Genomic DNA, 20856 nt, shown 5'->3' with positions numbered 1-20856 from the left:
GTACACCTGACTTGTGTGTGGACCCGTAACAGTCATAATAACTGGTTGAGATACTTTCACATGTCGCCTAGTAACATTGTAACATGTTCCGCCTAGTTTCACAGGAAGTGGCTAAGAATCGGTTTATACCGTAGCAGTTATGATAACTCGCAATATCTTCGCAAGTGCATTACGTAAGAAAATTCAACAAGCCGGTTTCATAGACGTTTAAATTGATAATTTATTTCTTGTCGCCATGATTGCGCAATGCGCTTAAAACCGTAGAGACAAACAAGTAGTTAAGAATAAACATGATACACTCAGAAAAATCATTTTCACTTGCCGTAGAATAAAGCTCAACTTCAAACAAATACTCTCATGCAAACGCAAAGGATAAAAGGTAACGCTTGGTTTTTATAAAACGTCGAGTTAATAATTTAATGTTTATTCTGCTAAGACAGCACAGTGTAAAAAAAAAAACATAATCATTATATACAAGAGTATCGTTAATATCGATTGACGTCAGACTATCGTCAATGATGCAGGTCGAAGCTGATTTCATGACCGCCACCGAATCCGCCGCCGTAGCCGCCGCCGAAGCCGCCTCCGCCGAGACCGCCTCCATGACCGTGCTCGTGCACAAGGACTGGATATGATTCCTTAACGACGACCGGAACTTTGACTGGGTAGGGCACTTCCTTGTGCACGGGATACGGTACTTTATAAGGTACGCTATAGGGAACAGGCACCTTCACGGGCACCTTAACGGGCACCTTGAAGGGTACTGGGACCGGTTTCTCCACGGGAACGTGTACAGTCTTCTCTACCGGGACTGGATAAGGCTTTGGTACGTGGTACGGTACCGGATTGTCCACTGGAACCTTCACCGGGACGTGTACAGGTACTGGTACATTTCTCTCGACGGTGTAGGGCACCGGAACTGGCACTGAGACCTCGCGATGGATCGTGATGCCGGAGATTCGTCCACCGTCGCCGCCGCCGCCGCCGCCGCCTCCTCCAAGACCGCCACCAAATCCTCCGCCGAAATCACCACCGCCGAGGCCACCGAAATCGTGCCCACCAAAACCACCGCCGCCACCAAAGCCACCGCCATGACCCAGACTCAGTTCCAGTCCGCGCTTGCTCTTGGCATCCTTTGAGTCGGCGGCCCCTTTGCTGTCGGACTTCTTGGTCTCAGTGGCCAGAGCCACCGTCGCCACAAGGGCGAGGAGCACGAGGATCTGTGAATAAACGTGTGTTAATTGCGGTCCTTCATGGTCAAGGCTTAGATTAGCTTGGTTAACTTGGGAAGCTTTGAAGGTCTCGCTAAAGTTAATAAAAATTTTACGCATGTTATTTAACAGACGATTTGACAACACAAGAAATGCAAATAAAGAAAATGAGACGCAATATATAGCAAAGTTCAATGATAGTCTGTTATGAACATCAAACATTGACAAACTTTGCGAGATACAAGCGTAATTGGTATAAAATATCTAATTGTATTCTAAATTGTAAATTTATTGAGATTTCACTCGTGTAAAAAACAAGAAATCACACTATAATCTCTACGATTCTAACACCATGATCTCACACTGCCAATACTAAATCCCGACGCGTTCATACATCGCGCATAATTCCGTGCATAATCCTCTCCGCCGCGCGAGACCCTAAAGATACCCTTGCCAGAGCCCTATGTACGCGCCGCTGTGCCAGCAGCGCAAGCTCACCTGCGAAGTGCTCATAGTAGCCTTCGGGAGTGCACACTGAAGTTGCATCGTACCAATCAGCGGCATATATACCGGCACTTTCGCCGTGCTCGCTGGCCCACTCCCCGGAAAATCGCTCGTCCAACGCCGGAACGCCGGCTTTAAGGTGGACCGATTGTGCCGCCATCCCGCACAAAACCGTTCGGCATTAAGCCGTTTTCCCACGGGCTACCCGTCCGGGTGAGGTTGATTACTGATGCCCGGATACGAGCCGCGTAACGTCGCCGCCCCGTCAATTCCAACCAGCTTCAATCGCTATCCCCTCACCAAGGAAGAGCCGCGATTCAAGACTCCGGAATTGATCCGGACTCTTTCCCGTGCTTGGTCCTAATCCGCACACTTTCTTTCTTTCTTTCACCTCAACATTAGAAACGTTATGGGCATGCTAGACTTGTTCATTTTTTTGTTTGCGTCTCGCGTAAATTTTATCGGACATAATAACAATCGTAGCTCTCAACGCATTACGCAATGTACCGCTATTCGCCATAGACAGAGACAATTAGGAAATTCTTGGATGACAAGAACCGATAAGTAATATGTAAGTTGGTGTACAATTACCAAGTGTGACTCGTACGAGCCAAAATATAATTTTAAAAAATTGTTCAAAATATTAATATAGGTATTATTTGTTTTAAATATATTATTTGTTTAAAATATTTGGTACAATATTATTATTATTGCGAAAGTCTCAAGAAAACTGTAATAGACATAACAGGTTCCAATAGACATGCTTTCGCCCGAGAAATAAGTGGATGTAATATGATGGAGGACGTTCGAATTAATCTGACAGCGCGCAATTGACTACAATCTTAAATTTAGTTCTACGATCTCGGCGGTCGTTCGCGCGTATGCATGCAGACTTTCGAGAAACATTTTATTGGCACTCATAGAGTGCCGTTCGAGACATAACTCCTTTTGATACACTCAGGCAATGTTCATCAGGCAATTAACTGCTGTGACTTGAAAGAAACTTTTTGATATTGCATAGTTTTCGTGAAAATTAAGCTGCGTTATGCCACTTGGAAGAACGAAACTTACGTTCGCGTGCAGAAATCGAAATCTTCCTCAATTAATCTACGACCGACTTTACGAGCAAGCTCGATTTCGACGACTTGCGCCGTAAATCTAAGAAGATTCATAAGCGTGACAAAATCCATAGTGTGAAACGACGTACGTACAAAACGGTGCAACGATTCGACTTTCTCCGTGTGACAAGCGCGTTATATATCCCGGCACCATGCTCAATGGTTATTTAATTAAAAAATAAATTCGCAATACACGAAGGAAGTTGCAAAAAAAATTACAACGCCTAACAATAATGCGTGGTCGATGATACACACATTTATAACTATGGAAGAGACGACGCGAAAATTTGTATTTCAACACACTATGGCACAATCAACGCGCTATTGTTGTTTTTTCTCTCAATCACTTTCGCCAAGTTTTACATTCTAGTAATATTTTTTAAGTAATCGAAGGTCTAAACCGGCAATCAACCGCGTCGTTCGTAACGTAACGCCTGAATCACCTGATGTCGAAATGAAGGCAATGTTTTTTTTCATTTTCCTGACACTATATGCTTTGATTTTAATATACAATTATCAGATCTTATAAAGACATACACCACCGCTTTAAGTCATTGACGCAGTAACTTTTTATTAAAACTACTTTCATAATCGATTCATGGATACTTTGGCATTAAACGTAACTTTTACTTGTATCATTCTCAAGTGACATTTTATTGGCAACTAGGTGAACCAATGTAATTCTAGGTAAACATGTTCTGATGACATCTTTGCAAAAGGTCTCACTTACAGATGATATTTTATTCGAAGATGATTAGTACGCAAGGAATACGCAATTATGGCGTTTCGTTTAATATACTGATCGTATAATTATTATGCTAGATATGATATGCATATCAAATAAATATTTACATTTCGCATAGACCATCGCAAAGTTTCAATACACTGCGAGCATTTGCATTATTCAGTAAATAGTCGTATTAATCATTTAATGCATTGGTCACAGATTTCGTTTAATGAAGATACGCTTATTACAAATTCATTTAACCGATCGAGTTAAACTTTTATTTAATATGCTGAACTCTCTCGGCTGAAACACACGTGATAATTGAACCTATATTGCATATGATATATTGTGTGTGATGTGAAAATGTTCACTTCTTTCTAATTAATTATTAAAATTATAGTCTATTTTATATGCCATTACGCTTCGCTTGCTTGCATCATTAATTGAATTTCCTCTTTTCTAAGCTGCTATAACTTATTTACGAAATAATGATTTTAAAAAAGAATATATCTACGATAATATCTTCAATGCGCAATTCGCGTATTTTTGAACATTCTAGTTTAAGAAATAAAAATAAAATACGAGTGAAAGAGAGAGTCGAATATCAGTTTCTTATTCAACCGTTTCTTTGGCAGCCCAATAAAGCATTTTATATTCAGTACAATCCTTTTAGATTAGCCTACTTATAATTTCACTTATAAGCGTCCATGACTTACGCAACAAGCAGTTTTTGCCACCGATACCTACGTTCTTTTTAAATGGCCAGCTTGTATTTTAATGATTAAACTGCGTCTTATCTTATTTCTAGGAGTAATACGTAAACACTTCTATCTGTGCGTAATTTAATAATAAAAAAAATTGCAAAATTTTGCAATATTCCAAAGATTGGTAAATATTCATGAAATTAACCATGCGTAAAGTATATTTGCTTACTAATCGCGTTACCGAAACACGCACAGTGAAAAAAAATAAATCAAATACAAGCAAATGTCAAAATTCGTGAACCTACAATCACCGTTAGACACGCCAGACGTGTATCAAAATATCCATACCTTCGAAGAGACTAAAACCTCGAACCAGAAAACTGAAATTCTCTTTTATCTCTTATCCTAGAGAGATGAAAGAGAATTGCACAAATTATGTTTGTGTTCGATGGGCGATGGAAGTTGGAAGGGCGTAACTAGAAAACGGCTTGATAAACACCTTGAGCGAGAACATCTATCCATATATTCATGAGAGCCGCGGTCTGGTCGACTCCAAAGCCTTTCCCATTATTGCATAAGGTTACGCTTGCGGTCGGTGAAGCAGAAATGCAGACTACGCGAAAATCCCACTGCCGACGACGTCCGCCCGCACTGCCGTCTCGTAACGCGCGAGAATCCACTGGTGCACTTAGGGCGCATTTATACGCCACCGTTGCCACCCTCTCTGCGGTCTAAAGTTCAAGCAACTCAAACTTCAAGAAAAAAAAATTTTGCGGAGATAAGGGTCGCCAATTGAAAGTTCGCGTCACGGTTTCTCAAGGATGGCTTCGGAGATGGCTTCCCGCAAAATCAATTTGCGTTTACGTGGACGAGACCACCACTTGAAAAAATACCACGTTGATTAAATTAATGACGTTGTCTCTACGATTCTAATGAACTTTGGCAGGGGAAAGGTACATCAGATGCAGACATTTAAATTGACATTAGACACAGGTGCAAAGAATTAATCTGCATATGGCGCACATAAGCTCGGTTTTGCGTCACGTATGAGATCAAAAGCGGTTTTAGCGGTTTTGTGAAAAAGCTTTCTAAGCGAGATTTGTAGGGAGGAAGTACGCGATGTGTCAAAATTTATATAATTGCGGCCTCATATCGGGAGATTGGTAGAAAGTGTACGATCACCGGGATCGCCACCTTCAATACGCGAGCACGTATCGTTTGCATTATATCCGGCAAACATAATCAGCCAGCTTACTTCACGAAGTTCCGTATACGTAATGTTACTACAATCGTTCGAACAGAAAAGAAAAAAAAACAGGCTGAAGTTTTCACCGCGATAGATTTAATCTGGTATTCACATATAGCGAGTAGCTAGGCTATCAACAGTTTCCTGACGTTATTCTTGCTGCAGGAAGACTTTCGAGCAAATAACTTCGCAATTAAAATCGCGGGCTCGCTACATGTAATTCAGAACATATAATAACATTTTGCGCAAAGCCACTTATGACACAATAAGTGCACAGAGAAGTTTAACCTGGGAAAGAACTAACTTTAGCGTTACGTACGTTACGCACACCATGCATCGCGACGAACAAGAACGTCTGCAATAACCACATAAAAGTTATACCTGTCGTGATAGGATTGTTTCAATCGCACATTGTTCAATATTAACATATCAAATCTACATATTATTTTCAAATGTAACATTTTATATTACGTTACTACTATAAATGTTGTATATGTATTTAGTAATGTAATTAGTGCGTATATAACACTGATTTATTAATATAAATGTTATGAATAAATAGCATTAATTTATTAAATAATATATGTTATGCAGACATGCAATATACATTGAAATAAGTTCACAGCAATCGGTAATTTTCGATCGATTTATACGGGTCAGTCGCTGCTGCTCGATAAAAACATATATAGCCGGTTTAGAGTAGAAATAACCGTGGAAAATTAGCCATCTCGGCACCAGCGCGTGTCATTAGTTTTGAATTCAATGAATTAGACTTGCGGCTTCAGAAATTAATGGCTAGTCGTCACGCGCGCTCGCGCAATTGTCGATTAGCCAGGAGCGATGTTTCAGCTAATTAACGCTCACCACTACGTGGCATTCTATGGCAAAAATTTTTTCATTATCACTAAATGCTCAACGTACAATAAATACCTTCCAAAAGAACTTTTCGAGTATAATTTTCGCAGCAAATATACATTAAAGAAAATAATTTTCAATAAGTCGCTACCGAGACAACTCTTTAAGAAACCTCGAAAGAAAGCTGATGTTTCCGATGCGCCCGAAATCATCAATTGTCAGATTTCAAGATCGTGTCGAAAAACAGCACCGCGAGCAGATTGCGGTCTCTAGTGAATCACTATAAATTCATCGAAAACGATTTAATCCCCGGGTATAGGTCAAGTGGAAACTATCGTATACATCGCCCCCTCGATTTTCGCTGCGGTTCGATCGACGGTCAATCAAGAGGGAGGGAACACTCGGCCTCTCTCGAAACATGCTCCTATCCGGCTAGAAGTCAAATCAATATTTTCGGATTCAAATATGGAAATCCAAATTCAGATGTATGGAAATTTATTCGTAGCGATAACCCTGATAAACCATGGATACGCGAGTATTCTAATACCCTTCGAACCGAGATCGAGGTACAAAGTCATTCCGAGATTAACTGTGCCCGTGGGAACTACGTGTGATAAACCAAAAATCGCCATTATACATTGAGCGAAACCAGGTTTCTACGTTTCACAGCGAAAAACCATTTCCGGTATGCAAGAATTTTATCCGATCGCGTTAACGAGTTCCAACAACTTCTTATTAAAGCGACGACAGTAGCGGCCAACGTCTTCAAATCATTCTCTTTAATTTCACGGTTGGTGCCGACGGCTATCTTCTTCTTGGCGACAAATGTCGCGGCATACGAAACTGTAGAAAAGAGATAATACGTTGAACATGCTATGACTATGGAAATGAGGCGAGTATATTAAATTCGAACAAGTTGAGACTGAATGCAAATGTTTCAACGCATTCATATATCCGTACGGTATGAAGAGGAAAAAGAAACAAGTAAGAAAGAACACTTCCATGTTGTCGAAAAATTTCAATTCTCTTTTCTCGCATTAATTAAGCTTTTAATATTTATGAAGCTCTCCGGAGCACAGAATACAGAAGAGTATCAATCAAAGTACATTAATGAAAGATCAATGTGTAATATTGTTTATCACTGTAGTTTATTTTAATGTGTCTGTTTTGTAATTAATATCTTTATAATGCGTAATTACAAAATGAATTGACAGTGAAGTTAAATACTAATTAAAATATAAAGAATTACGTAAACTGTTTTTTTCTCATAAAGGAAATATGTAAAAAATAGCTAAATATTTTATCAAGCATATTTTTATAAAGTATTAAAACGTTCTATGAAAAAGTAATATATTACGTACCTACATTAATAAAATACAATAAACTTGATTTCATAAATAATGTTTCAAATTTGATAAAAGTAGAGAAAATATGACTGTTAAAATAAAAATTAATTTGATAATAATTAAAAGATTTTATCTGTGGATAATTTAGGTATATTTATCTTCGTTTACTCATATGCATTGCCATCGACGAGCAAAGTTTACACAAGAAATTTACGCAAGCGTAAAATCTTTTTCGATTTTTGTTACAGAAACGCGTTTCTGTTTCGAATTAAACGAACTCGAAAACGCGGCGAGACGGTTAAGAAAAAAAAATAAAGAGAAAACAGACGCGAAGACAAAGGGAGACGAAGAAAAGCGTCGTCCACCGGCGTTGTCTTCCTTTCCTCCTAACTTCCTACCCGCCGACAATTTCATCGGCACGCTCGAGTTGCCCAGCGGACACACCGTTGCGTCCCCTATAAAAGCGAGGGTAGACCATGACGGTACCAGTGTGCTCACTGCCGACCAACATGAACAGCACCGACAAGCTAAAAGTGAGTAGCTCCAATAAGATAGCCGCTCGAATCGCTTGTAGAAGTACGATCCGCACTTAGTACGAGTCTGCAATAGTCTGTTGTAGGCGCAGTCTCTCATTTCCAAGCGATAACCGGTTTTCCTAACAAATATGAATAGCCTTGAAGGCAAATTTTGACTTGCGAACTTCCATGTACCAATCTCGAAATCATTAAAGGTTCCGAAATTGAATATGTCGTTCCTTTTGAAACCATTATCAAAACATACACTGAGAAAAAATTTTTCTGCATTTTAGTAAATATTAGTTTGCATATATAACTGTAACTCCATTTATTAGAATAAAGAAAATTTTCCTTTTTATCAGTATATTTTTTCTCAGTGAATGCACATATGTTAATAAAGAAAACATTTTCTTTATTTTAGTAAATGGAGTCACAGTTGTATGCAACCTAATATTTACTAAAAAAATTTTTCTCAGTGTAGATCACATTTCCAAAAATTTCAGCAGTATTATACATTATAATTACAACTCTAAATTTATCTAACAATTCCGTTTTGTTTTAAAATTTTTCGATATCTAATTTTAAACATTTCTTTCAAATATTTTTCAAAATTTAAAAGTTTTTAAAAATACGATAAATACTCCTAATATTCAAACATTGCTTTTAAAGAAATTGCGATTAAAAAATATTAACGTCCATCGATATGTATTATCTCGTTAAATACTAATACCAATCTCGAACAAATTACCGTAATAATGCAATATGACATATGGTAAACATTCATTAGTTCCGCAAAACATTATCAAAGTAAATTGCAGTGAAGCTTATACAATCTCATACATGCTCCGTAAATCACACGACCACATTTATCGAACGATTTATAAAATCAAAGAGATTCATCGTTTCTTCGCTTCCGGCAGGTAATACTCCTATGCGGCCTAGTATTATCGGTCGTAGCCGAGGAGGCGAAAAAGACCGAGTCTAGCGCTAAGCCCAAGGATGAAAAATCGAAGCGCGGATTGGAGCTGAGCCTAGGTGATCACGGTGGTTTCGGAGGCGGCCTGGGCGGTTTCGATGGCCATGATTTAGGCGGTGGATTCGGAGGCGGCCTGGGCGGTGGCGAAATAATCTCCACTGATCACATCAAGGCGGTGACAGTCACGAAGCACGTGCCAGTACCGCATCCCTATCCGGTGGAGGTCACGAAGCACGTGCCCTACACGGTGAAGGTGCCGGTCAAAGTGCCCGTCGACCGTCCCTATCCGGTCCACGTACCACAACCCTATCCCGTGGAGGTCACGAAGCACGTTCCATACACAGTGGAGAAGCCAGTGCCCTATCCGGTCAAAGTACCCGTGAAGGTGCCCGTGAAGGTCCCCTATCCAGTCAAGGTACCAGTCAAGGTCCCCGTCGAAGTGGCGAAACCAGTGCCCTATCCGGTCAAGGTACCTGTAGTCGTCAAAGAGGCTTATCCCGTGCTCGTTAAGGGTCACGACGACGGCGGTTTCGGCGGCGGTTTCGGCGGCGGTGACTTTGGCGGTGGATTTGGCGGCCACGATTTTGGCGGTCATGATTTCGGCGGATATGGACATTGAGAAAATGAGCGCGAAAAGAAGCGAAGACTTTCATCGTCTTCCCTTTTGTTTGACGGCTCGCCCAGGAGACCAGGAGATCTATTCGAGGGATTGATCGTCGAAGGATCGAGGAGTTGACCGGCAAAAGCTGCCACATCGTTCTAATAGAAGTCAATGCGCAAATATTGTATTCTTCGCGATCCTATCCTCGAATTGTACTATACACCCCGTAAATGTAAAAATGAATAAAGTATTTTTTTTTACGTAACAATTGCATGCTTACGAAACACTCGAATGATGTTGGGAGGGCTGAAGAGGAAGAAGCAGCAGAGAGAGAGAGACGTATTAGCCGGACACGTTATGCGATTATGAGGAATTGCGAGGAAACTTTCACTCCTTGATATTACGCGAGTTGCACCAAGAAAGGTACACCTGTTTCACCATAAGAGGCATATATGTACCGCATAGAAAAAGCGTCTCTTGTAGGGATCGTTAAAGTAGACGGGCGGCCGGCGGAAGGGGAAAGCGTAAGACGTAAATGTCAGAGTGTGCGAAAAACCCGGAATAAATATCTGCGAATATCCTCTCGCCTCTCTCCCTAGGAGATTAATCTTGCGGACACACTTTCGACACACACATCACGCGCTATCGTGCGCGACGTATGCACGCCTTGCGCCACAAAGAATCGCCTGGCGCGACCAAGTCGTTAAGCCGTCAATTGCGTCGTTTGATTTTTCAGGGCTACACCGATCGTTCGGCGATCCATTCCTGGGACGCAGTGGGAAGTGTGTAAAAATCGGAAAGGGCTGTTGCCAAACAGTCGCGCGATTTCGAAACGCCATTTACGCGCAAACGCGTTTACGACATCTGTCCGATATTATCAAAATTTATGGTCAGATATATCGGTGTCTTAGATAGTTGCTTTTACATGCAAGTTTAGCCTAATTATGCGTAACGTGTTCCGAAATACGTGATTTTTTAACATCTATCACACACACCTACGCAAATATTTCTTATGTAAATTGATATGGAGGTAGTTAAATAAATGCTTTCAATATACGCATCAGAAGCAGCCTATCAATTGCAAAATATTAAGCCTATCATTTTATTTAATATCATATTTTGTCGATTAATCATGAACATGCTTGTGCTCCCGAGATATCTAAGAAATTCGCATAAATTATATACAAACGACGGTAAATCAACTGTGTTATAGGCAATCTTGCGGTTTCTGCATTTCTCAATTTAATAGCTTGATCGGTAATCTAATTAGACAGTTCTATACGAGATATAACCAGATTATTCTGAACGTAATTGGCATCGTTGGAATTAATAGACTTCCTCGCATTCTTTTCCATAAAAGTTACCGTAGGCAAATAATGTTGCCGCTAGTTTCGCTTTTATATTTCCAGGTTTGTATCGTCTCCAAACTTTCCCGTACGATAGGTTGTGTCCATCTTACGCATATAGCTAAGATAACTTTGCGATAATAGAAGGTAGACCTAATTATCTCCTAATTACGGTTACAGACTGGTACGTCGACTATGCAAGTTCCTCCACCTACGTGCATCTTATGTACCATTATGTACATCTTGCGGCGGCATGATTCGTCCGGACGATAGTATGTCTCTCGTTAATACGCGGTTACATACCGCGTAAACCGAAACCGAGCCGGCTCGAGAGACACAAGCCACACGAGAGGTATTCAACGTCGCCGACATCGTCATCGCGGCTCGTTCTCGTTCTCGCGGCTCTCCTCCTTTTCCCCGGCGCTTTACTTTCATCGTCTCGATATCGTATGATCGGATAGAACGTCGTTTCACCACACCCTGGACTCATTTCCGCATGCTGAGTCCGCTTCCGCTGCACATACTAGGCTAGAAACTGAAAGCGACTGCAGACTGGCGCGACGGGCACACGAGCGATCTTAAAATCCAAGGAAGTTGGCTCCTGGGACGAGGGAGATCGTCACGCTTGCGTTACATATGCATCGAAAAATGCATCGCTCGCACGCCCAATGCAATTTGCCGAAATTATGAGTAGCAACGGCGGTACGCCTTTGTTTAGGTGCCGCAGAGAGCGATACTTTCGTTATAGGTGAATTATACCATTATTACGGTCGCGAAAATCAATTTGGTCATGGGACAGCAACACGTTCAATATCGCCTATATAATCGATTAAATAAACGTCAAACTGATAAACATCATTCTATCTGAGATGGTATAGACGTCAAGAAGCCTCGACTAAATTTATCTTCTTACGAGTGTGCAAAAGTGTTACACGCTGATCGAGACACGCACAGTCGGTCGATGAGCAAATCCCGAGTTATCTAACACGCTGCGTGCCAGGTAATCATAGTTAATAGCCTAGGAAGTTCGCGTAAAAGGGAAGAGAGATTTCTTCGATTAGTCGCGAATGTGCATACAGGAATAAACTGAGATGCACATGTTACGTTTATAAACATTCGGTATAGCCCCGAACGCAGGATTATATAATAAGTATATGTAAATGCATGGTGACTACGCTGTTTCGTTTAACTGTGATGCAATCCTCTTCAACAAGCGGCAGACCATTCAAGAAAAGCGCGCGATTGCTTTTTCTCGGAGATTGTAAAGGCTGTAATAGTAATCATAAAGACGTGGAGTTTCCTACCAACTATACAGAGATAAATGTACCGTTATTGAACTGTTGCATTATTTTTTTATCTCTCAAAATATAAAAAACACTTGAAAAATTGTCTTATATCGACTTGCCCAACATTATTAACTTTTAATTACATTTCTTTCAAATGTGTCACTCAAGTAAAGCTATATGCGTGCGTCTTGACATCTTGTCTCAATTATGCAACATGCACTTTTTGCATTGTATTTTGAGGAACCGTGACTTATGTAAGCATCAATCTTGGTTACGAACGTCTACTTAAGAATTTGAAAAAAAAACACACATAATGAGGATGTTAAGATCGATGATATTAATTCTGAATTGTCAAATATAGTATTACGTCAAGACATTTCCCATAGACGTAACCCGAAGCACAATGCACATTTACGATGTAAATGCGGCGCGAAACTGCAATTTTACGTCGTGATTTTATGCGAGCGCGACCCCCGACCGTTTCTTTTTACGGATGTTCGTTACGTCGCAACCATGCCGTTAATAAGATTCCAGACGGCGATCTTATCGCGCTCAATTAGAGAAATCTCGTGGGCGGAGAAGCGACGCGGCTGAGTAAGGCAGAAAACGATGGTCGTTGCGCTCTATGCACTTTCGCGACTGTCATATTTCCTTATTCTTCCGCGAAAAGTGTATCGTAAAAACGCGCCGATACTGCCATATATGATTGCAATTTGATAACACAAATATTAACACGCCTGTAAGTCTTATCTTAAAAAAAATCTCCTGATATATCAATTTTAAGATAAATTTATCGCTAATTTACAGCTAATGAGACAATAATGGTTTGACATATATCTCTAGAATCTAAAAAAGTATATAGCATTTCTATAATATCTAATTTTTAATAGAATTGCAAAAACATGTTCTGTCGAGGTGCAAAAGAAGTGCCAGTATCCTTTCTATCCGCGTATCTCGATAATCTCACTTGTTTGCACAAAGAATAAATGATCATCGACATAACGTTAATATTGATGTTATCAATAATGTAGAAAGTTTGCGTTTTACTGGTAAATCTATACTTTCGTAATAAGGTAACCAAAGTAAAAGTTTGTTACCTCAAAAAAAGAAATTCCAAGATATCGATCAAAGAAAACGTAATATCAAATATATCTTTTCTTTCTATGATAATAAAACGAAAAAAACTGTTTCAATAGGGAGTTTTTGCAATACTGTCTTTCAGATACGGTTACGGTATCTGAAAAACGATATTGCAAAAACTTCCTAATAACAATTTAATTAGTACATGACGTTAACGGTATTAATAGATATCATTTGTTTCATTTACTACAGGATTGTTTTTCGATTACAATGTTAAATATATTTTCTTTGATCTTCTGGCTGTGTACGCACGTTCCATACAATACAAACGGAATAAAATTTGCAAAAAACGCAATTAATTAACATCGTTTTGTAATAATATTAATCGTCGATTATTTTTTCTTCCCATAAATTCACTTAATTAAATAATTATGCAATCATTAACATCATGCGTCTATGTGTGTATATTTATGCGTGTGTACATATGTATATATAGAAATTCAATCACCCACACACACTTCATTTTTTTATTTTTTCTCTTAATTATTACCACAGGTGGCCTCTCATTTGAATATTTATCTCAAAGCAAACATCATATCCTGATACATTTAAAGTGGAATACAGATATTCCTCCATTGTAAATCGTATAAAATGAATATAAAATCTCTACTCTGAAAAATCAGTAATAAAAAAAAAACAGTTCAGTTTTTAACTCATAAATTATAATATTCCTTTCATAATTCTCTCTTTGCAATAAATGCAATAATTGTCTGTAAAAATAACCGATCTCAGTCTATTATTATAATTAGAAGTAATTGATCATGGCGAAATTGCACATTAATTCTTGTACGTGCGAAATGGTAATAAATCCGAGGTTAGCCGAGCGGCCAAGTAAATTGCCACACTATCGATCCGAAATACGGAGGTAATAACCCTAAAGAGTGAAAAGAGCGTGTGGACCATAATAAATCGGTATAATTGGACGGTTCTAATTGGCTCGCAATTTAAGATAATCTACGATATTTTTGCATAGCCCTACCGAAGTTCTTAGTTGTAGTAAAATCTGCCAAATTGGCAGAGATGGGGAGACCTTCAATAAAATTTATAATCACCCAATTTATTACATACAAAAATAGAGATTTATTTGTATATTACCCACCATGCCTCTTAAAAAAACATTTATAAAAAAATGTACTCACCTATGACTTTTTGTTTCACGTATTGCCATTTGTCTAAAAAATATCAATGATAAGTTTTATCTCTGTATTCATTATACATAAATGTATAAATTTTTATCAATTTAAGTCAATATTATTAGAACAGAAATACCTATAACGTCATTAAAATAAATATGACAGAAAACCAATGCATTTATTCGATCAGGAGGTCTTGTGTGATACGAATTATCCTATAAACCATTGTAGTAAAAAAATACTGTTATTTTTTTTTAACTGTGTATCTCTATGTTTACGTGTGTACATATCCGTCTGTTTCTTTTAGCTGCACTGGCTGAACTAGACTGAACTGGTGCAATAAGTTGGAGTGAGACAAGTATATTATTTAATTTCACTTTAACTTACGGCATCAGTGTGCACCAGTGTAGCTAAAAAAACAGACCCTATGTGTATATTACTGTTCAAATTATATATATATGCGTATACAATAAATAAACTTCATTACTTTAAATTTTAAAAATAATGAAAAGTATGCTATATTCAAAATTGATATACGGTGACTCACGAAGCTGATCAAATTGTATCATGTTACGACCGTTATTTGAAAATTCATGAATAAAGATATCTGTAGCAAGAGAGAGATATCTGTTTGCTTACTGATATGTCATGTTGATATTAAAAGACTGTTTTTGTAGATTGCCTTCTTCGAATCAGTTAGACTGTTAGATAATTATTGTATAGTCAATTTGATCAATATCGTGAGTCACTTAATAATCTCTTTCTTCTTTCTCTTTTGAAAATCGGATCAAAATTGTTATTATATTCTTTGATTTAAAGCGGATCTATTATTTGGCGTAATTATAGAGATGTTTCAATATACTTCTTTCAGTTTATTAATAAAAACTAACACGCGCATTGCTTCTTTCTTGCTTACTTTAAGACCGATCAAACTTCTACTGTTAACCACAAGCCACAGCTTTATGTTCTCCCAACTTGACCATTTAATCTTAAACTGCAGAAAATGGTCGTATTGTCTGGAAGTTCTAGTCGGTCCGCGTGGTTTTTCCTAATTGCGCTGGTAACAATAATATATCGATCCGCGGGAGAGCCGTCGCAGCTGATAGGTAAGTAATATCGCACGGTACAAGTAGACTGGAATAATTCAACGAAGTTTTTACCTTAATTTCTTTTACGTAATATCTGAATGTCCCCAGAATTCTTATAAACCGCGTCGCAAAAAGTGCGGTTAAATTTATCAAGTTTAACTTCCATCAAAGAGGAACGTCTATAGTAAACTGCATATTACGCGATTAAACAACCATGCAACAAAGAATTAAACTTACTTTATCGTCATTCAAAAATCCGTTGATAACGAAATAACATAGATAATTATTCATTTAGATAATCTTTATTTTGACTTTCCTCAAATTTTTGGTACTTGAATTATTCGAGTAATAATCTTATTACTTACTATATGATGCAAATGTAAATGTGATAACTCGCGTTTAATAATTATAAAGCAAAAAAGAAACTAAACAGCAGTAAAATAATGAAATTTATTGAATAAAAATATTGGAAAAGATCTATTTGTATCATCCATCACACAATCAATAATTAAATCGAGAATAAAAGAAAAAAAATTAAAGAAAAAAAATCAATCGCGATATAAATGTCGCACGAGCTTATTATCGACGATAAAATGCGTTGACAATATTTCTCATTTCGTTATGTCGATTTCTGTTTCATTTATGTCATTGCGGAAAAGCTTTGAAATTCTAGGGAAGATCCGGAGGGCTGTGTACACGATGGTGTCGTAATATTATACGCCGTACAGCACGCTATTCGCAGTGCAGTAACCACGATTACGCATTACAACCGACTCTGTGCACTTCCTCGATCGTGTACAGGATCGCTTATGCATCACTACCGGCGCGGTGTAAAAGTGCATCGACTTTCGCGCGGACTACTTCTGCCGGCCGCCTCACGTGAGCGCGATTTTCCCGCGAGGCTTTTTGTTCCTCGTCTAGGATATAAACGCGAAGGAAATTGCGCCGTCACGACTCGGTTTCCCGCAACGTTAGCCACTTTGCCGTGTAATGTTGCACTTGGGGAGAATAGCGCGGTTTAAAATTACATCGCGATGCGCGCGATGATATGCAGATTAATACGTACGTTTCCGCAACCCCCGCGTCGCGAAACAACGAGGGAGATCGCTTAAACTTGTTCAAAAGGTTTAATTAGAAGGTGTCACTCCTTAAGCGCACTTGACAGAAATTACAGCGCGCGCAAATTAAAAAAATATATTCTTACGACAAATTCGTGCTTGTGCAACAAATCCCTTTCAAAATGCAATTACTTTCAAAGATCGATAAAGATTAGGAAGAAAAAGCATATTATTATGCTAAAATCGAATTTTAATACATAAAACGGTACGCTATCTTGATAATCAAATAACATATAAGGTTCGGCAATGTGGCAAATCATATATTATCTATAATACAATTTCTCTCTCTTGATCTTGCCTTTCACGCAATCATATAAAATCTCCCGTAGTGCCTACAGCGGCATTATGCAACATATTCTTTCGTAAATGCTTCTTTGCTATAGAAAAATGTAGCAACATGAAGTTAAAAATCATTCGTAACAAAATAAGGAGCAGATTGCTTATTATAAGTAATGAAAAAAAAAACAGCTTAATTCATTGAATTTGATTTGATAGTTGTAGGGTAGACCGAGGCAAATCGGATTAATTTTTCTTTCTCGATAAAAAAATAATAAAAGGAATAATTTTATTTAAACTACTTACTAGACTGATTTAGCAAACTATACACTATACACTATAAAAATCATTTAATTTGCATAAGTTTTAATTTATCTTTTCGTTACAAAATCACAAAATTGAGATCGTGATTTTACATTAGCGCCAAAATGTCTTCGTGCACTCGCGATCTCTACACTTCTATGATTCTATCGTCGACTGACACTAAATTATACGCAATACAGAGCTGTTGTCTATTATTTCCAGTGCGGGGGGGGGGGGGGAGGAATGTATGGAAGTAGCTGGCACGATAAAACAACTTGTTTGAAACAAAATATTAACGAAAACTGTCTCAAAGCTTATACTGATCCGATTCGCCTCAGTTTGCCCTACATACATAAATCCTGTTGCAAATTGGAAAAGATGATTTACATCCGTTCGGAAATAAAACTTCACGGTATGTAAGACGTAATTCCCGAGTTCAGTTTGCGACATCATGATAATTTCGTTTTAAATGCAATAACGTAAAAATAATGTTTCCGCTCAACCTTTCGCAACGTGACAAATAGCTGGAAGGTGAGGGCCGTCATAATTATCTTACCTTACCACAGTCGCGACAAGTGGATCAAAATTATATACGAAACGACCTTAGACGTATCTAATATGTACTATCGCACAAAATTCCTTTTTATATGACGTCAATATGAGCGGTTCCACACGAATAACTGTAAAAATTGTTATTACGACCCGAATGTTTGTGTCTCAGTATGCAGTCAGCCGGATAGTTTCACGGTCCAAATAACTGAAAACGAACATGTTGTTTACGGCACCGAATTATTAATCAGGCACAACCTACACGTCGGAATTTTCTCTTATCCCGAAATAAAGCCAGTGAATGTTGTCTTCAACGAAACCGTCATAGAATTCAAAGGTAATTATTAATCCACTAAAAATCAATTTTTTTATAAAAAAAATTTGAAATATGATCTTTTTTTCGATTATTATATTGTCAGATAAACTGTGTTATTACCTTAATATATTACTGAATATTAATAAGTATAGCTATTTACTTAATTATGGTAAAGATTGAAGCTTCCAATAGAAAACTGATGACAAAGTAGAAATTAATTCAGTTAACACATATGTAAATTTCTAATTAAATTGATCAGTTATATAATTAATTTAATGCGCAATTTTCACGCCTGCCAATATTATTCTGTTTTTATTTATCCTGCGATATCCAGGCTACATTAATTACAAAGGATTACATTTTTCAGGATATGTGTCACCTAAATATCCGGTGACTCAACAGTATATCTCATCCGAAAAACTTTCTTGGAATGCTAGTGGTATCATTTTAGGAATCGGTACGCTTCAAGTAAGTTTAACGCTCCATAATCGTTTAAATAACGACCGGAAGAAAATTGAGCGCGACTATTCGCTTTGTAAGATAATTATAGTTCGCCCGTCCGATAATTATTATCCTCGGCTTTCCATCGTTACAGAAACTAAGCAAAGAAGATTATGCAGTCCAAGACTGTCGCTTATTTTTACCGACGAATATCAAAGGCAGGTAAGACACGAAACTCTTTAAAAATTTTATTACGGAAATAAAATAAGATATTTCTCCGGGGAAAAATTTGCAAATTAGACTGATAAAGAAAAATTTATTTTAAAACGATTTAAAAAATATAATTTCATAAGATCTAATTATTGATAAACTTGTGCATAGAGCTGAATTTAGCATGAATCCAATAGACAATAAATTAAATTCTACATATAATATATAAAATCTATCAATAATTAGATTTTAGTTATAAAATCATATTTTTTTAGATATTTTAAATGTAGATAATTTTTACAATAATTTTTTCCTTAACATTTAATTGAAGTTAAGAGGCTGTCAAAGAATTAAAATTCATAAGATAAGTTAAGTTAATGGGCCATAGAGCCTAATGTATTAATGAAATTTCTTTATCAAATGGATATTCTCTTTTAGTACTAATCTACCAAAGGCTGTGGAAAAAACGATTATTTATTACGTTCAATCTTGTGCCCAAGAGCTTCGTTGTCAAAAAATAAGAGCATTAAAGGCAGAACAACTTCAGAATATCAGTAGATATGAAGCATATGGATACAATATACTTCATATTATTCGTCCTAACAACCTAACGGTTGCAGTAGTCCTATTAACTTTATTTTTATATTATATTTTATTCAAAAAAGAATATCTCGTCGTTTTTCTTTTTATTTTATCCGTAGTAATACGGCGTCGACCATATATTTTGAAAAAAGATGAAAATTCCAAAAGTGAGAAAATTCACTAAAGTATCTATGATTTCATTGGTCGAAATCTAGTAAATCTATTCATTTTTGTAATTTTCACCTTTTTTCAAGATACATGGTTGACCCCCTCAATTTTGATGAACGTTCCTATGGACATTCTTCTCAAAAAAGTGATAAATTATATTAAGCAGAATAAAAAATCCATAATTAAAATTCCTGGTGTAATGAAAACATATAACATAATACTTGGAATGATAAAATGTCATTTCGAAACAGATAACGGAATTTTCGAGTGAGTACTATTATCTCATAATACAATCGAGAAAATTAATATTTTTTGTATAATATTTTTATTGAACACTACTTTCTGCAAGATAATTAATTTTTCAGAGATCTCTCGACATTAAAGAGAACGAAAGATGCAGTTATGTCTAACATAGGGCAAACACACATTATACAAACTAGCTTTGGACTTTCCATGGCTAAGTTTAAGTATGATTATTACAAGGTAAAAATATTAGACATAAAAGATTCATTTTTTTCCTAAATTATAATATTTGCCTTGATATACAGCTTGAAATTGGACCAACCACGATCAGTGGCAATATACTCGGAACTGTCGATGGATTAGCAATGACAGCAAGACTAGTCATTAATTATGACAAAACGTGCGGCGTAAATTTGGAGTACGTCAAAGTGGAATTTGGCAAAATCAACCTAGAAATGACTGGTTTAGGTCCACTCAATAGTTTAGCATCCACAATATTTACTTGGTTGACAGAAAAGTGGCAAGACGAAATTGTTAAAAATATTGAAATTAATGTTAAAAATATTGCTGAAGAACAATTAACTGAATTTATTTATAAAACTTGTAATAATGAAAATATAAAATATTTCTTTGAATTATAATCATGCAAACCTTAAATTAAAACAAACATTAGATGAGTATGCGATAAGCATGCATGGATTTGAAAAAAGGCCTGTGGTACACAAGTTTAAATGACAATATTAGCTGTACTTTTATTTTTTCTTTAAATAGAAATCATTAATATGTCAAGAATTTTTACAAAATGTCAACACTTCTTAATAAACGATGATTTCTACTGTATTATATAGCAAAGT

The 20856-nt window shown here is 37.2% G+C and overlaps 3 protein-coding genes across 4 annotated transcripts; 2 read left to right on the top strand and 1 right to left on the bottom strand.

Moving 5' to 3' along the window:
- Positions 1–408: 408 nt before the first annotated feature.
- Positions 409–1949, bottom strand: LOC139817924 (uncharacterized). The gene is made up of 2 exons (XM_071786223.1): positions 1710–1949; positions 409–1220 (listed from the first exon to the last, which is right to left on the bottom strand). Exons 1-2 carry the CDS (start codon positions 1773–1775, stop codon positions 513–515), a joined length of 774 nt encoding a protein of 257 aa, XP_071642324.1. The 5' UTR covers positions 1776–1949; the 3' UTR covers positions 409–512.
- A 5964-nt stretch (positions 1950–7913) lies between these two features.
- LOC139817576 (uncharacterized) lies at positions 7914–10068 on the top strand. The gene is made up of 2 exons (XM_071785778.1): positions 7914–8244; positions 9147–10068. Exons 1-2 carry the CDS (start codon positions 8188–8190, stop codon positions 9819–9821), a joined length of 732 nt encoding a protein of 243 aa, XP_071641879.1. The 5' UTR covers positions 7914–8187; the 3' UTR covers positions 9822–10068.
- Positions 10069–12039: 1971 nt separating this feature from the next.
- On the top strand, positions 12040–20842 carry LOC139817485 (uncharacterized). Of its 2 annotated transcripts, none has more exons than XM_071785618.1 (9): positions 12040–12149; positions 15709–15814; positions 18215–18379; positions 18726–18826; positions 18954–19021; positions 19448–19758; positions 19846–20026; positions 20125–20242; positions 20308–20842. In XM_071785618.1, the coding sequence occupies exons 2-9, from the start codon at positions 15712–15714 to the stop codon at positions 20641–20643; spliced, it is 1383 nt and encodes a 460-aa protein (XP_071641719.1). In that variant the 5' UTR covers positions 12040–12149; positions 15709–15711; the 3' UTR covers positions 20644–20842. The 2 variants fall into 2 exon arrangements, with proteins under 2 accessions (XP_071641719.1, XP_071641720.1); XM_071785619.1 differs by having other exon boundaries at positions 12049–12149; positions 15631–15814.
- The last annotated feature ends 14 nt before the right edge of the window (positions 20843–20856 follow it).

The sequence above is a fragment of the Temnothorax longispinosus genome, chromosome 8 (assembly GCF_030848805.1).
Source record: "Temnothorax longispinosus isolate EJ_2023e chromosome 8, Tlon_JGU_v1, whole genome shotgun sequence".
In the NCBI taxonomy this organism is placed as follows: Eukaryota; Metazoa; Arthropoda; class Insecta; order Hymenoptera; family Formicidae; genus Temnothorax; species Temnothorax longispinosus.
Note: the sequence above shows the minus strand (reverse complement) of the source record. Positions and strands in the feature narration are given on the sequence as shown.

Coding starts and splice junctions, on each gene's coding strand:
- LOC139817576 (XM_071785778.1), top strand. CDS start 8,188: ATGACGGTACCAGTGTGCTCACTGCCGACCAACATGAACAGCACCGAC. Junction 8,245..9,146: donor ACAGCACCGACAAGCTAAAA/GTGAGTAGCTCC, acceptor CGCTTCCGGCAG/GTAATACTCCTATGCGGCCT.
- LOC139817485 (XM_071785618.1), top strand. CDS start 15,712: ATGGTCGTATTGTCTGGAAGTTCTAGTCGGTCCGCGTGGTTTTTCCTA. Junction 15,815..18,214: donor AGAGCCGTCGCAGCTGATAG/GTAAGTAATATC, acceptor TTTGTGTCTCAG/TATGCAGTCAGCCGGATAGT. Junction 18,827..18,953: donor TAGGAATCGGTACGCTTCAA/GTAAGTTTAACG, acceptor CCATCGTTACAG/AAACTAAGCAAAGAAGATTA.
- LOC139817924 (XM_071786223.1), bottom strand. CDS start 1,775: ATGCCGCTGATTGGTACGATGCAACTTCAGTGTGCACTCCCGAAGGCT. Junction 1,221..1,709: donor CTACTATGAGCACTTCGCAG/GTGAGCTTGCGC, acceptor GTTTATTCACAG/ATCCTCGTGCTCCTCGCCCT.